The sequence below is a fragment of the Sorex fumeus genome, unplaced genomic scaffold (assembly GCF_029834395.1).
Source record: "Sorex fumeus unplaced genomic scaffold, SorFum_2.1 ptg000047l, whole genome shotgun sequence".
Classification (NCBI taxonomy): Eukaryota; Metazoa; Chordata; class Mammalia; order Eulipotyphla; family Soricidae; genus Sorex; species Sorex fumeus.
This window is the reverse complement of record NW_026606104.1, coordinates 7730872-7748008: the sequence shown is the minus strand read 5'-3', so window position 1 is coordinate 7748008 and position 17137 is coordinate 7730872. Positions and strand designations below refer to the sequence as shown.

The 17137-nt window shown below is 38.1% G+C and overlaps 1 protein-coding gene across 4 annotated transcripts in view; it reads left to right on the top strand.

Annotated features, from left to right (window-relative positions):
• FNBP1L (formin binding protein 1 like) overlaps window positions 1-17137 on the top strand; it is a 164915-nt gene that overhangs the window by 107997 nt on the left and 39781 nt on the right. For all 4 annotated transcript variants that reach the window (XM_056123735.1, XM_056123734.1, XM_056123733.1 and 1 more), the window contains exons 4-6: window positions 9593-9646; window positions 11137-11284; window positions 12304-12366. In XM_056123735.1, the coding sequence (XP_055979710.1) occupies window positions 9593-9646; window positions 11137-11284; window positions 12304-12366 (265 nt within the window). The remainder of the gene's footprint in view (window positions 1-9592; window positions 9647-11136; window positions 11285-12303; window positions 12367-17137) is intronic.

Sequence of the window (17137 nt, the reverse complement as noted above, 5' to 3'; positions counted from 1 at the left end):
CTACTTTTATTAAGCAACTGACAGGTTGGAACATGGCAGATGCTCCTAAGGAACCATCTTGACTGCATTGTCACAAGAAGTTGTAGGAAAAGGATAGGAAAACAGTGTTTCAGATAGTCCATATTGCCCAGTGCTAGACATTAGGTGGGTTGTAAGTTCCATTGTGTTCTTATCTTTTAGTTCATGCACTTGTGTTATTTTGTGGCCACTGCTAGGTACAAGTGATATTTCTCTTCTGAAATTTTAAGGGATCTGCTTACCTGCTATTTCCCTTGTAGGGGCTTTTCAAGGAAGAACAAGATGAGGAAAACAAATTCTATACAAGTCAGCCTGTGCTTGTTCAAAAACCTATGCCCAAAGGAATGTGCTGTTTTTTTAACCTAAGTAATGTTGTTCTTGTTTTTTTTTTTTCCCTGTGGGGAGTGGGGGCACATCTTCCAGGACTTAGGCCTGGCTCTGTGCTTAGGGATCACACCTGGTGGGGCTTGGGGCACATATGAGGAGTCAGGGATTGAACCCAGGTTGGCTGTGTGCAAGGCACACTCTACCCACTGTACTGTCATCGTGGTTTAAGTTTAGTTCTTAACTCCTTTCAGGACAGTTTCATTTAGAGGATTTTGTATGGTTTCTGAGGACTCCATATGCTTGGATTTGGGGAGAGTTGCCTATATATAGATGGATAAATTTTCCATAAAGAGATTAAAAAAATAGGCAGTACAGGGGTTAAGGGACTTGCCGTACATGTGGCTAATCCTGTTTGGCTAAGCACTGTAGGACATGTGGTGCAGTTCCCCAGCAGAGCTGGGAATAGCGCCTAAGCAACCCCCTCCCCCACACCAGTGCTGGGAGTTAATCCTGCATATTCAAAAGGTAAAATTACTGTGATATACATGTACTCTTCCTTTCAGAAGCCAGAGTTTAAATTAGAATTGTTTAAAGTATGTTGTGCCTTTGTGGTGGTTAACATTCGTGGTATTTAAAATTATTTGAAATGTCAGTGTTCCATATTGGTTTAAGCAAAAAAAAAAAATAGATAAAGGGTGCTGAGAGGTTCCTCTCAGGATGGGAAATGCGTGATGAGAGTAGACTGTAGTCCGAACAAGATTGCCACTCAATGTCTCTTTTGTGAACCACAGCACTCAAAAGGAGAGAGATAACAAAAGGGAATGCCCTGCCACAGAGGTAGGGGGGTGGGATGGGGTAAGGGGGGTGGGAGGGATACTGGGACTGGTGGTAGTGGAGAATGGGAACTGGTGGAGGAATGGGTATTCGATCATTGTATAACGGAAACCTAAGCACAAAAAATTGTAAGTCTACAACTGTACCTCATGGTGTTTCACTAATAAAAATCTAAGGAAAAAAAATATTTTGTTAATGACATAATAAAATATATAGCATAATTTTTTATTAAGTTTACTTAGAGTTGTGCTCTCTAGTTGCAACAAGCAGCAACATTTTCTTTCTCATAGTAGAATAATATTCCATTTTTTTTCTGTGCATATATGTCACATCTTCATTGATTCATCTGCTGATGGACAGAGATCATTTTTGTATTGTGGATAATGATGCAGTGAATATAGGGTACCGATATCTCTTAAGTATACCATAACATAAACATTTAATGATTACCTAATATTTGTAAATTGATAACTATGCTGCGACCTGAACACAGTGCCTTAGACCACTCGGCCATCCTGACGCCGCGATAGCAAAGCGGTAGGACGTTTGCCTTGCATGCAGCCAACATGGCCAACCCCAGTTCGATTCCTCCGCCCCTCTCTGAGAGCCCGGCAAGCTACCGAGAGTATCTCGCCCACACGGCAGAGCCTGGCAAGCTACCCATGAGGCATTCGATATGCCAAACACAGTAACAACAAAGTCTTCAATGGAGACATTACTGGGCCCGCTCGAGCATCGATGAACAACAGGAGGACAGTGACAGATATCTATCCTTATTTTACCTTTCCCCAGAACAAAATTAATTGATTATTTTCACTTTTTCATTGATATAAGTAATTCTGTGATTAAAAGAATATTGGATTTAACTTTTTTCTTCTTTTGGAGCCTAGAGATGTAATTACTGACTGTCTATAAAGTGTTTTTTTAAATCACTGATATTCAAAATTTCCTCAAAACTAGAATCAGAATGTAATCCTGTGTAGAAATGCTCTTCTATTGATCTTCAAATAGTAATATATAAAATCATGAAAAATATAGCATGAAAGATACTATATTAATGCTACATTAATTACTGTGTTGCTATAACTAGTATTATATTAATAAATTTTATATATTTGGTTTTCAGTTGCTCTTTACTGTGGATAATTTAATCTGTGCCATTTGCAAATTTAATTCAATATAATCGTGATTTACATTTGTTTCTCATGTATGTTTCTAATATTATTTTCTGTAATATTTTGTAGGAGCTTATTTTCCCTAGAAATTGACATTAAAATTCAAGAAAGTTTATATCAAAAAATAAAAAGATAGTCAGGAAAGTGTTATGAACCTCCCATTTTGCAAAATCCTCAACAAAATCTTAGCAAGCTGAATCCAACAGCATATCAAAAAAAAAAAAAGACATATCCCATGATCAAGTGAGATTTATCCCAAGGATGTTTCAGTACATGTAAATCAAATAACAATATGTGACATTGATAAAAGAAAAGATAAAAATCATATGATCATATCAATTGATGTAGAGAAACCTTTTGACAAGAATCAACATCCATTTGTGATAAAAACTGATTAAGATAGGGCTGGAAGGAACCTTCTGCATGATAGTATGGCTCTCTAGAAAAAGTCCTAGCCATTATTATTATTTTTGTTTTTTGGACCACACTCAGCTATGCTCAGAACTTAATCTTATCTCTGCACTCATATGGTACACCAGGGATTACACCCAGGTTGGTCTTATGCAAGGCCAACCACTAACTACTGTACTATTTCTCTAGCCCCAGCCAATATTATTTTAATGGTGAAAAATTGAAAGCATTCCCACAAAACTCAGGCACAAAACAAGTATATCCACTATCTACAATTCTATTCAATATTGTATTAGAAGTCCTAACAACAGTAATCAGCAAGTAAAGGAGATCAAAGCGATCCAAACTGGAGAAGAAGAAGTCATATTATCTCTGTTTGCAGTTGACATTATAATATACATTGAAGACCCTAAAGAGTCCACAAGAAGTCTCCAAGGGTCTTAGGCAAAGAACAGTAGAGCAAAAGTTGCTGGTTATACAGTCAATATATAAAACCTAGTCACAGGCCTGGAGTGATAGTCCAGTGGGTAGGGCATTTGCCTTGCATGTGGCTGATCTGGGTTTGATCCCTGGCATCTCATATGGTCCCCCGAGCACCACCAGGAGTAATTCATGAACATTGTCTGATGTGACCCAAAAAGCAAAAAACCCAGTCACATTCCTATATACAGATAATAGAGGAGAAAACAATGAAATAGTCTGTCCCATTTAAAATAATGCCCCAGAACATCAATTGCCTAGGAGTCAATTTTACAAAAGATGTGTACTGTGAAAACTTCTCATCCTTCTGAAAATTTCTTCCAACGGAAAACCAGCAGGACTATACTTCTGTACAAGAAGGGAGACATCCACAACATTATCAACTATCGCCCAATCTGCCTCGTCTGTCATCTACAAGCTGTTCACTCGAGTCATCCTGAATAGGATTGGCAGAACTCTAGATGAAGGACAGCCATGAGAGCAAACTGGGTTCTGCAAAGGATTCAGCACCATCGACCATATCCACACGATAACCAAGCTCATTGAGGTTTCTCGGGAGTTCAAGATGCCGCTCTGTCTAACGTTCATTGATTTAAAGAAGGCCTTTAATTCTATTGAGACGGAAGCAGTCATCAAAGCCCTAGCCAAACAGGGCATTTAAACTCAATACACAGGATCCTCCATGAGCTGTATTACAGATTCACTACCAGGATCTCACCATTCTACAGGGAAGTGATCATTGACGTCAAGAGATCACTGTATAACTGAAACCCAAGCACAAAAAATTTGTAAGTCTGCAACTGTACCTCATGGTATTTCACTAATAAAAATTAAAAAGAAAAAAAAAAAGGGGAGTTCGGCAGGGTGATACCATTTCACCGAAACTCTTCAGTGCTATCCTCGAGAACATCATGCAACGACTAGAATGGGAAGGGATGGGAGTGAAGATAGATGGTCAGCAAGTATACCACCTCCACTTCACTGATGACATCGTTCTTATAACACCAAACATTAGCCTAGCAGCATAAATGCTGGCTGACTTCGACCGTGAGTGTGGAAAGGTCGGACTACAGCTGAATCTCACAAAGACAATATTTATGAGAAACAGTTTTGTTCCTGACGTTCCATTCATTCTCAACGGAACGACTGAATGCAACAGTTATGTGTACCTAGGTCGAGAAGTCAACATGACGAATGGCCTGGCACTTGAGTTGCACAGGAGGAAGAGAGTGGCTTGGGATGCCTTCAAGAGCATTGAAGAAATAACTAAGAGGATGAAGAACCTCCAGCTCCAGGCACATCTCTTCGATTCCACTGTTCTTTCTGCATTAACATATGTCTCAGAGACCAGGGCCCTGTGAAAACAGGATGAGAACGTTATTTGGGTCTCCCAAAGAAGAATCAAAAGAGCTATGCTTGGAGTATCACGCTTCACTCAAATGAGAGAACGTATCCGGAGTTCCGACCTCCATCGACGATTAAGAATCAGGGATGTTGTCTTGTTTGCCAAGGCGTTGAAAATCAGATGGGCTGGACACGTAATGAGATTTGGAGAAAACCGCTGGACTGGAGCCGTTACTGACTGGATTCTATGGGACACCGAAAGAACACATGGCTGCCCACCAACCAGTTGGTCAGACTTCTTCGTCAAGACCCTGAACAATCGGTTTAAGGCTCTTCGTGTTCCTAGAACGAGCAGACGCCATTGGACTACACTAGCACGCGACAGGGACAAATGGAGATGTTACTGGTGCCCACTCAAGCAAATTGATGAGTAACGGGATGTCAAGTGATCATGTGTCAAGTGTGAAAACTTCTAAAACACTTAAGAAATAGAACATCCCATGTTCTTGGATTCGAAGAATCATTATTGTTGAACTGACCATCCTACCTAAACTATATAGATTCAGTGCAATCCCTATCTGAATTCAGACAACATTTTTTTTCTTTTTTTTTTAATTTAATTTAATTTTTTTCAGACAATATTCTTTAAAAATTAGAACAGTAACAAGTTTTGTGCGGAATCATAAAAGACCCCAAATAATCAAAACCATACTGAAAAATAAGAAACTGAAAGTCATCTCATTACCTACTATTATAAAGTCATAATGATCGAAAGAGTGTGGTATTGGAATAAGGTCATACTCTGACCAGTGGGTCAGAATAGCATATCTAAGAACAAACCCCCATATATATATATAATTAGCTAATTTTTTTACAAAATTACTGAGGGCATGATATGGAATAGAAGCATACTCTTCAACAAAAGTGGTTGCGAAAACTGGATAATCACGTGTAAAATAAAAATTAAAGCTGAATCCATATCTTACACCTTGCACTATAATCAGACCATAATCTATAAAGTACATCGAGGAAAATGTAGGCAGAATGCAAAATGGACCTCAAAGGTGTTTTCAGTGATATGATGCCCTTGTTAAAGACTTCAGAATCAAAAGTAAAGAAATGGAACTACATCAAATTAAAGTTTCTGTGTGGCAGAAGAAAGACGGGCTAAAACTAAAAGATAGCTAAGGGGCTGGAGCGATAGCACAGTGGGTAGGGTGTTTGCCTTGCATGTGGCTGACCTGGGTTCGATTCCCAGCAAACCATATGGTCCCCTGAGCACCGCCAAGAGTAATTCCTGAGTGCATGAGTCATGAGTAACCCCTGTGCATCGCCAGGTGTGACCCAAAAAGCCAAAAAAAAAAAAAAAGATCAAAAGCAGCAAAAAATCCAAAAATCCTGTTGAAAAATGGGGAGTGGAAATGAACAGGGACTTCTTTAAGGAAAACCTAAGGATGGCTAGCAGGCACATGAAAAATGCTCATCATTTCTATTATAAAGGAAATCCAAATCAACACAACAGTGAGATCTTACTCCACTGAGAATGGCACATATCAGTAATACTGGAAACAGTCTGCTTTGGCAGGGATTTGGTGAAAAAGTAACTACCCACTGCTGATGGGAATGTTCTTTGGTTCATCAACCCCTGTGGAAAACATTATGGAGACTTCTCAGTAAACCAGAATTGAGCTGTCATGTGAGCCAGCAATTCCACTTTAGGTTACTACTCCTCAGGAGAGAAAAATATTCAGAAGCATGTGCACACTGTTATCGATTGCAGCACATAGTATAATAGCTAAGATAAGGAATCAACTTAGATGTCCAACAGTAGATAAGTGGATCATGAAGATGTGGTATGTGTATTCAGAATAGAATACTTTGTAGCTATAAGGAATGATGAAAATATGCAGTTTGCTGTGACATGGATGGAACTGGAAGATACCATGTTAAATGAAGTAAGCCAGAAGAATGAAAAAAACAGGATGATCTGTGTTATATATGATATTTAAAATAACTGGACAGGGGAATGTAGTGTTATAAAGGGAGGATGCCTAGATTGTCCTTGGTCCCAGAGGAGGAAAAGAACAGAGAAGAAAAGAAATTGAGGTGTGGGGGAAATGAAAAGACAGATAGGGGGCTGGAGCACATAGTACACGTCCCTTGCACATAGCCAACTCTGGTACCATTCCTGGCACCACTTATGGTTCCCCACGCCAGGCAGGAGTGATTCCTGAGCACAGAGCCAGGAGTAACCCTGAGCACTTCTGGGTGTGCCCCCCATCTTCCCCCAAAAAAGAAATAGGTGGGAAGCTATGAGATTCAGGGGGAAGCAACAAGGTCAGCGGTAGTCAGGTACATCAGAGGTGTAAAGGAATGGTATAGCTAAATATTCAAACCACAGAGTCAACATGAGATCCAGACTTTGGTCATGAGGTTCAGACTTTTATAACTAAACTTAAAAAGATACCTGTCAAGGGGGAGGTAGAGGTGAAAGTGGGAGGGAATCTGGGGACACTGATGGAGGGAAGTTGACACTGGTGGAGGAATCAGTGTTAGAACACTCTTTATCTGAAACTCAACTGTGAATAACTTTGTAGATCATGCTTTAAGAAAAAATTTTTAAAATCTCAAAAAATCTTTTTCTGTTTTATTTCTCAAATAGGTTCTTTTCATATGGTGACTGTGGTAGGATTTTATCATATCACCTTCAGCACCTTCAGCAGAAAGATTATGTGTCTTTCAAAAAACTGAAGAAATTTTAGAATTTTCATTGCCTGGATCAAATAAATATTCCCAGACAACAACTTCCAAATACTGTGGCATTTATGTAGTACAGGCTTGTTTCTTGGTCAGTTCTAGATGTATCTGAATGGTATGTAACACCATTCAGACTAATTCCATCTTGTCTCAACCTGAAACTGCAACAGTTGCCAGGGAATAAGGGATCCCAGAGAGTTATACTTGTGACAAAATTTGCTTATGATCTTGCCAAACTGCTGGGGGCAGAAACATCCTCTTTTATTAACATATTAATATTATTCAAGAGTATTTGATATATTTGACTTTTTAAAAATTTTTTTATATTGAATCATGGTGAGAGCAGCTACAAAGTTTTCAGTTTAAATCTCGGGCATACAATGATGAAACACCCGTCCCTTCACCAGTGCGCATTTTCCACCACCAAATACTCCAGAATGCCCTCCTCCCCCTACCTGTGTGGCAGATGATTTCCACAGTACTCTCTTTCTACTTTGATTACATTCAGTATTTTGACACCAGACCCATCATTATTATTTGGGATTTTACCCCAACACTCAAATCTGCCGAAAAGGCAACATTAGACAATTTGTTTTCTATTGCTGATTATGAATTGCATATGATGTTTATCACAGCCACACGGTTTTGGAATTTTGAAGTTTTAATAATTAAATCTGGAGGGATTTTTGCCAAAAGCTTCTGGGTTTTGAGATTTGTTTCTGAGTCTCTGGGATCATGGCCGTTAAGCAACTTGGTCAGTAGCCAGAGGGCTTGTTCGTGGGCAACAATTCAGGGTCTCGTGGGTGGGGGGTCGCTATTTGACTTCTTTCAGTCAGAGATCTCTGAACTATTCACTGTTCAAAATGTACCTGTGACTATACGGTTATTTATAAACTACATCTACCAATGTAGTATTGTGTTAAATATTAAAAGTGCTTGCTTTTTACTTAAAAAATAGTTGGAGATTTTCACTCTACGCCTGCCTGGCTTTACATCCACTTAAATGTTTTCAGCTTCCTTCTTAGTGTCTTTAAACCTGTTCATTTTTTTACTCTTCAGTGTTGAGGATTTCCTTCTCTTTTTTATCATAGCACCCTTAGCTTACTTTTATCAATGACTCGCCACACTGTATAGTTTAATCATTGGTTTAAATTTGTCTTCTTTCAAGATTGAAAGTCACTTGATCATGGGAACTTTACCATTTCTAATGTTCCCAGTAACTTGCACAGTGCCTAGTATATAATAATTGCTTGTAGAATTAATGAACTGAATTTTGTAAGTGTATTTAATTGATACAACTATGAGAGTAATTAAGATAATGATCTTTCAATAGGGTTTGTCTGCAACACTGGTTGGATTATTATTTTTAAGACATTTAAAGTTTAAAGTAGTGTATCTCATTATTTGTGATAATAGTGGGCCTTTTAGAAGTTTTTAATCCATTTTCTAGTTGTTACAAAAACTCAGACAGAAATGACTTTTTTAAATATAGTTGCCAGTATTTTAAGGGAAAATATAATGGGACCTGAGCAGTAATATAGCAGGTAGGGCACTTACTTACTTGTGGCAAAGCTTGGTTCAATTCCTGGCACTTCATATGTTCCCCTCGGCACTGCCAGGTGTGATCCCTGAGCACAGAGCCAGAAGTAAGTCATGAGCACCATTGGGTGTGGCCAAGAAACAACCCCCTCTCGTGTGTGTGTGTGTGTGTGTGTGTGTGTGTGTGTGTGTTTACCAGAGAGATAGCTCAGTGCATGCATTGCATTTTGCATGCAGGAGACCTGAGTTTGATAGCTGACACCGCATGGCTCCTTTAGCACTGAGCTGGGAGTGGACCTTCTCTCCCTCCTTCTCTCCCCACCCCCCTGCCACCCCCCCAAAAAAGAAAAAAAGAAAGAAAAACCAAACAACAAAAACAACAATTGGAAGTAGATGATCATATCGACTTCTTTTTTTTTTTCAATATGTTGTTTGGGTGGTACTAGGGCCATTCCTGGTAATGCTGGGCAAAACACTCAGGGAACCTCTAGCACCAAACAAACCTAGTGGTGATGTGGAATGGATATGCAATCCCAGCAGTTGAATTTATGGCCACTTACTTGCTAGACATGTGCTCTTCCACAGTGTCCCTAGACCCTGTTTTCACAGCTGTGTTAGGTCATTGAGTCCTTGATTTAATGAAATTGGAAACTTTTAGATTGTTTCAATAATAGTATTTTTAATAATGCTTAAAAATCTTCCTGCAGAAATCTGGTTAAGAAGTACTGTCCCAAACGTTCCTCCAAAGATGAAGAGCCAAGGTAAATTATATATGCTTTATATTAAAATGTTTTTATTTTTATTGCTACATTTCTCGTAATAAATACACCTAATTTTGAAGGAGGGCACTGTTTATCTTTAAATGGATAAATTCTTCAATGGGAGTTATTTTCTAGAAAAGCTGAAGAATGGGTTTTAAGATATAGACTGGGACTCCACTTTAGTGATTTGATTTCCAGGAAGAGAAAAAAATACTTTCCTGTGTCTTATTTTATAGTTGTCTGTGTCAAGTTTTTGATTGTACTTTTTCAGGTACTAAAACAATTTGCCTAAAAGAGTAATGAAAAGGAAATGAGGTTTTCAGGGTTATTTTACAATCTTGAGTAAAAGGTTAGGAATTACCCATGAGATTATCTGGCAGTTTAAACAGGGACATGTGCATGTCAGTAAAATACTGAAACATAAAAAGACTAGACTTGAAACAGTTTTCTGTAATTGTCAGTTAATGGGATTCTGAGTGAAGTTAGTGTTAATGGAATCTTAATTGAAAACAGTCTACCTTCAGCTATTATTAGTGTTCAAACAGTATATGTGAAACAGAGTTATACATTTTTTTTTTTTTTTGCTTTTTGGGTCACACCCAGCAGGGGTTACTCCTGGCTCATGCACTCAGAAATTACTACTGGCGGTGCTTGGGGGACCATATGGGATGCTGGGAATCAAACCTGTGTCAGTCATGTTGGCTGCGTGCAAGACAAACGCCCTACTCGCTGTGCTATTGCTCCAGCCCCGGAGTTATACATTTTCATGTAACAGTTCTCTTTGTTTCTATTCTTCTCTCCATACACATTTTTTAACTCTTATTTTTACTTTTCTTACCTTGCTTCGGTGGCGCCCATAATGGCACTTCACTTCCATTCAGAATGGGGCAGGTATACAGGCAGCTACGTTCAGAGCTAATAGAAAAGTTTTGTAGATCAGTCATCAAGATGGATTTGAGTGGAATGATTGTCAGGTTCTTTCCTCAGGAGCAACATATCATTTCTGCAACAGATTCAGCTGCCGAGCCTACGAATCGGAGTTCATTCCTAAGGTCAGGTCAGTTAGTTGGTAATTTAAGAGATTCCTATTTGCCCAAAGAGCTGGCAGGTAGTATTCTTGTTTTTTGACCCCAACTTCCTTTATTTAAAGTAAGAGTAAAGAGCACCAGAGACAATAGTACAGCTATTAAGGCTCTTGCCCTACATGTGCCTGTTCCCTGGAATTGTGTATGGTCCCCTGAGCACAGAACTAGGAGTGACTCCTCAGCTCTGCCAGATGTGACTGAAAACCAAAACATAGTTAAGTACTTGAAGACATAAACACACACTTGAGTTTAGTGTAGGATTCTGTCCATACAAAGTTAAATTAGAGCTAGCAGCTGAGACTTAAGTTGTGTAATATTAAAATTTGTCATGTCAGACTCAGTCTGTCCTCCGTAAGAAGCATTTGTAATAATAAATTTCACCATTTTTAAATATGTTTTTGTCAGGTTTACCTCGTGTATAGCCTTTTTTAACATCCTTAACGAGTTAAATGACTATGCAGGACAGCGAGAAGTAGTGGCAGAAGAAATGGCACACAGAGTTTATGGTGAATTAATGAGATATGCTCATGATCTGAAAACTGAAAGAAAAATGGTAATTCTTATAATTTTATTCATTTATTAATATCATTTGTATCACTTGTCATCCCATTGATCTTCGATTTGCTCCAGCGGGCACCAGTAATGTCTCTATTCATCCCTGCTGCATGCTAGTGTAGCCCAATGGCATCTGCTTGCACCAGGAACACAAAGAGCCTCAAACCGTTTGTTCAGGGTTTTAATGAAGATTTATTACTATATAAAAATTTTTTTTTTATTTTTGCTTTTTGGGTCATACCCAGCGATGCTCAGGGGTTACTCCTGGCTCATGCGCTCAGGAATTACTCCTGGCGGTACTCGGGGGACCATATGGGATGCTGGGAATCGAACCTGGATCGGCCATGTTGGCTGCATGTATGGCAAATGCCCTACCCACTGTGCTATTGCTCCAGCCCCTAAAATATTTTCATTAAATTGCTATATTTTGTGAAACAATACTTTTTCAGTGTAAATTCTTTTTTTATGTATTCTACATTTCTTTTGTCTAAAAATTACATAAGATACTCTTGGTTATTTGTGATCCTTTTGGATATAAGTCTAAGGTTTGGCAACCTGTGCAGTCTGTGGAGCAAAATACACCTTTTTCCTAATTCCTTTAAGAGTGATTTTTACATTTTTAGATAGTTAAAAAGAGAATTAAAGGAATATTATATTGTGACAAGTTAAAATTATATACAGATCAGATTTTAGTTATAACATTTTATTGGAATAGAACCACTCTTATCCACTTACATATTGCATGTGGCTGGCTGTTTTTGCATTACATCAGAAGAATTAAATATTTGCAACAGACCAAATAACTTGCAAAGTTAAAATACTTATCTGACCTTTTATAGAAAGTAGTTGTTCCCCTCTGGTCAGACTATCATGTCATTCTTGATGTTATATCTGTTTTTTAAAAGTTGTATTTGGTATTAAGTACCATGGTAAAGAGTGAAAATCTTAGAAACTTTAGACTTTGTTTACTATTTAAGTAGCTATTTTTGTTTTATTTTTGGTTGTTTTGATTCTCAGCATCTTCAGGAGGGACGTAAAGCTCAACAGTATCTTGATATGTGCTGGAAACAAATGGATAATGTAAGTTAGAGTGTTTTAATGGTTTTAATATAAAAATCTGTGGCTAGTTTTTCTCTTAGTTCTCTTGTGCTTCACACTTGAGTTTAATAGTTATTAATGTATTATTTATAATTAGACATTGGTATAGATGAAGAATGAGATCATTTTGTGCTACTGTAATTGTGCTACTCTGTAATTCAATTACTTTTAGGGAGTTTTTTTTTAAACTTTGTAGTAGTCACTATAAAATTTGATAAAGGACTTGGAAAGCAATGATCTGTCTTAGAAGTCCATTTATTGAGATTGATAGGACCTTTACGCCATCCTTTGCAGCATCAGGTTACTCTTTTTTTTTTCCCTTTTTGGGTCGCACCTGGTGATGCACAGGGGTTATTCCTGGCTCATGCACTCAGGAATTACTCCTGGCGGTGCTCGGGGGACTATATGGGATTCTGGGAATCGAACCGGGTCAGCCACGTGCAAGGTATATATCCTACCTGCTCTGCTATCGCTCTAGCTCCCACATCAGGTTTCTCTTGATTTCACTTTTAGCATATGAAAAATAAAGTGGGTGGTCTAGGTAATATGAAATGTCTTTTTTAATTCGCTGATACTATAATAATGTTCCTAATTCTGTTCTACTGATCACAGACTATCATATTAAAGGAAATAGATTATTTTATAGAACGAAACTCTAAAAGCATAATACTTGAATCTAGCACCCTCAGGCCCAAGTTTTGTGGTGCATGGTTGTGAGATCCCAAGCACCACTGGGAATAGAGTCCCATTCCCCCCCAAAAATTATGAAAGCATAATATTATTAAAATATTTTTCATGGTACTTTTTAATATAGTTTACTTTAAATGTAGTGGCATATTGTCATTTGTAAAACAAAGAGATACAGGGCCAGGGATATGGCTCAGCAGTAGAGAACATGCACTGTATATGTGACACCCTGAGTTTGATCTCTACCCTGGAAGTTTTAAAAAAAAAATTACAGAGGTCTACATGGAACATTATCTCCTTTACTTAAAGTGCTCTACTTAATCATATTTTGAAAGTAAAAGAAGGATACTGATACATCCTAAATTGTGATGTAGGGGATTCTAAAGTGGAGTACCTTGGGGCCAGAGCAATAGTACTGAGCTTGCTTTGCATTTCTGACCCAGGTTCCGTCCCAGGATCCCAAATAGTCTCCCAAGCACAGCCAGGAATGATTTCTGAGTGTAGAGCCAGGAGTAACTCTTGAGCATTGCTGGATGTGACCCATAAACCAAAAACCAAAAAATAAAGTGGAATGCCTTACTTTGCATATTTTTATGATGGACACCATATAGTCCTTGAAAATCACACTGAAGTGTTTTCCATGTTAAATTATTTTACTGTGGTGAAAAAAATCTTTATGCTTGAAATTTTGAAAACCTTCATGTATGTGCTCTATTTTTGGCCATTTAAAAAAAAAGTAGAAATTTAAAGTTCTTCTATAGCACTGTCACTGTAAGCACTGTCCTCCCATTGTTCATCGATTTGCTCGAGCAGGCCCAGTAATGTCTTTATTGTGAGACTTATTGTTATTGTGTTTGGCATATTGAATATGTCACGGGTAGCTTGCTGGGCTTTGGCATGCGGGCAAGATACTCTCAGTAGCTTGCTGGGCTCTCCGAGAGCAGTGGAGGAATCGAACTTGGGTCGGCCAGGTCGGCCGCATGCAAGGCAAACAACCTACCCCCTGTGTTATAGCTCCACCCCCTAAGTCACACTAAAATATCTAAAGAAGGATTTGTTTTTAAATGGTTTCTAAAATGAAAAAATGTGACTCTTGGGATTACAAAACTTCATTGAGGAGAATGTGTAAAGCTCGAGGGTGAGAGGCCTGGAAATTTAGTTATTTTCTTTAAAGTCAATTTTTTTAGCAGAGACTTGTTTCCTCTCTGTTTCCTCTCTCTCTCTCTCTCTCTCTCTCTCTCTCTCTCTCTCTCTATCTATCTATATACACACACACACACACACATATATATATACATACATGTAAAAGCCATTTACTTACCAACTGGTAGAACTGGTAGCAAGACAAGGCTATCAAGAGGAAGTATTATTTAGAGAAAAAATTGCAGCATGATTAACCACTTTTTGTGAGGAGGAGGGTGAAAAAACAGTAATACCAACTTTTGCTATAAGATAGTAGAAAGAATGAAAACAACCTCTTTTTATCTTTGTTTTCACTTTAATTGAAAGTTGAAAGACACCACTACAATTTTAAAGTTCACAAAGAACTGCATGCTTTTGTTAATAAAAGATCTTTGTTGAAACATCTAAAGAAATGAAATAAGGTCATTCAGGCATTTTTGTCAGTACACAATTATCTACAACTACATTCTAGATTTACGTTTCCTGCCTTTTCCTAGCATAAAGTAATTCTTCCCAGGATCCCATTCACTGAAAGACCCCAAGCCCTGTGCTCAGAAGCAACCCAGACCCACACCTTAGTAAGACTCAAAGTCTAAGCTTAGTTTAAAGGTTTGACAACAACAACAAACACCAAATTGTAGAGACCAAAGAGATGATAAAGTTTTTCTATATAAGTATCAATAAGATTCTAAAGGCCAGTGCTTATTAGGAATTTTTAGGGTTGGGGCCGGAATGATAGAAACCGTGGGTAAGGTGCTTACTTCTCACATGGCCAACCCAGGTTTGATCCCTGGCACCTCATATGGTCTTCTGAATGTGAGCACCTCCAGGGGTAGCCCAGAACCAAAAAATATAAAGAAAGTTTAGGGCTGGAGCGATAGCACAGCGAGTAGGGCGTTTGCCTTACAAGCAGCCAACATGGCCGACCCGAGTTCGATTCCTCCGTCCCTCTCGGAGAGCCCGGCAAGCTACCGAGAGTATTCGATATGCCAGACACAGTAACAACAAAGTCTCCAATGGAGACGTTACTGGGCCCGCTCGAGCAAATCGACGATCAACGGGAGGGCCTTTACCTTTACCTTTAGGTTTATCAGTAGTCTGTTTTGTTTTGATTTTCTTTCTAATTGGTTTTGGCAAGACTTAGGGGAGTATTTACATTTATTAAATTTTAAACTGCCTAATGAGCATCTTTAGTATCTGTCTTCTAATGAGTATATGTGAGCATGTTTTTATTTGCAGAAAATAACAGACTCCTACACTTATGAATCATTGGTCCCTTTACAAATTGGTGTTGGCATTAATCATTCCTATTACTATGTGCTGACTTGCCTTTAAAATAATTGGCAGTTATTTAGCAAAAGTTATAAGGGTCATAAGAAAGAAGCATCAACAAATATAGGAGAGATTTCTTTAAGGCATTAGAAATTCCATGAAATAAAGGTGAGTTAAGTTCACCTCATGTTTCGTTGAAGGCACCCTTGACATGTGCTGCTGGGTCAAGAGTACATATTAAGTATGTACAAAAGTGCCAGCTGTTAAACTTTGAGTAGCCTACTGTCCAGTGACAGGCGCAGACAAATATTATTTGTGTATTCCATAAAGACATATGTAATACATAAAGGTATATTTAATAGTGTATTGCTCTAGATTGCTTTTCAGTTAAAAAATATTTTTTCAGGAGATTTTTTAGTAGTTTTACAAGTAGCTAATAAAAATAGCTTTATACTTAATTAAGCTCAAGTTGGACCAAATTATTAGCTTATATTTGCTCCATTTGAAAACACAGCTCTGTAGAGATTAAATCTTAATTTCCCCCCCAAAATGACTTTTTGTATATTACTCATGTGCAGATATATGATGAGATATATACATATTTATTCAGATATATTTATGTGCTTTGAATAAATTTTGGGTCTTCTTTGATATCTCATCAAATTAGTACATTTAAAGAATTTTATAAAGCATTTCTGAAGAACACATTTGATAAAAATTACATGTTTGGTTTTAGCTAAATGATAAAGTTAGGGATTTTGTGCTACAAACAGATATGAGTAAATTTTTAAACTTTAAGCTTTTATCACAACTACTTGAAAGGGAAATCTCTAATTGCTCGGAACTAAGGGTAAGCCAAAAGCCAAACAGATAGGTGTGTGAGCTGCTAAACTTGTGTTTAAAAAGTAGAGAGAGACATTTTGGACTATGGTGGTTTAATGCAGTGTTTCTCAATCTTTTGTCAACTGTCCCTTCCCACCTTTTTTTCTTTAATTCTCTTCCTAATTTTTAATTCTGTTGAGATTCTAATCTCCTGCTATGACTTCTCATTTATATGATTTTCACCTGTATCCCCTCATTGCTTTGACTATCTTGGGAAGGCCCCTCACTAAGAAACACTGAGTTAATAGTACAGATTCTCAGGGTTATTTGGCCTCTTACCCTCTTCAGGAAAAAAATCACGTAATGTCTTTGTGCAATCTACTTTAACTGAATAGATTCTCAGGGTTATTTGGCCTCTTACTCTCTTCAGGAAAAAAATCACATAATGTCTTTGTGAAATCTACTGTAATTGAATATACAGAAAGCACTTCCTCAATCGTAGCTGAGGATACTACTGTCTCCCTGGATCATTCCAGTGCCCCTGCCCCTGGAATCACCCAATTTGGTAAAAACTGCTCTAAATAATTGGCTTTTAAGGGGCCAGAGAGGGTGCTTGCGTTGCACAAGGTCCACCCATATGGTCCTTCGAGCACTGCCAAGAATGATCCCAAAGTGCGAAACCCAGGAGTAAGGTCTGAGCACCACAGGGTTCGTGTGACCCAACAATACCCCACCCCCTCCAAATTGACTTTTAGTACTCACACAGGAACAGAGATTTGGTTTTAACTTT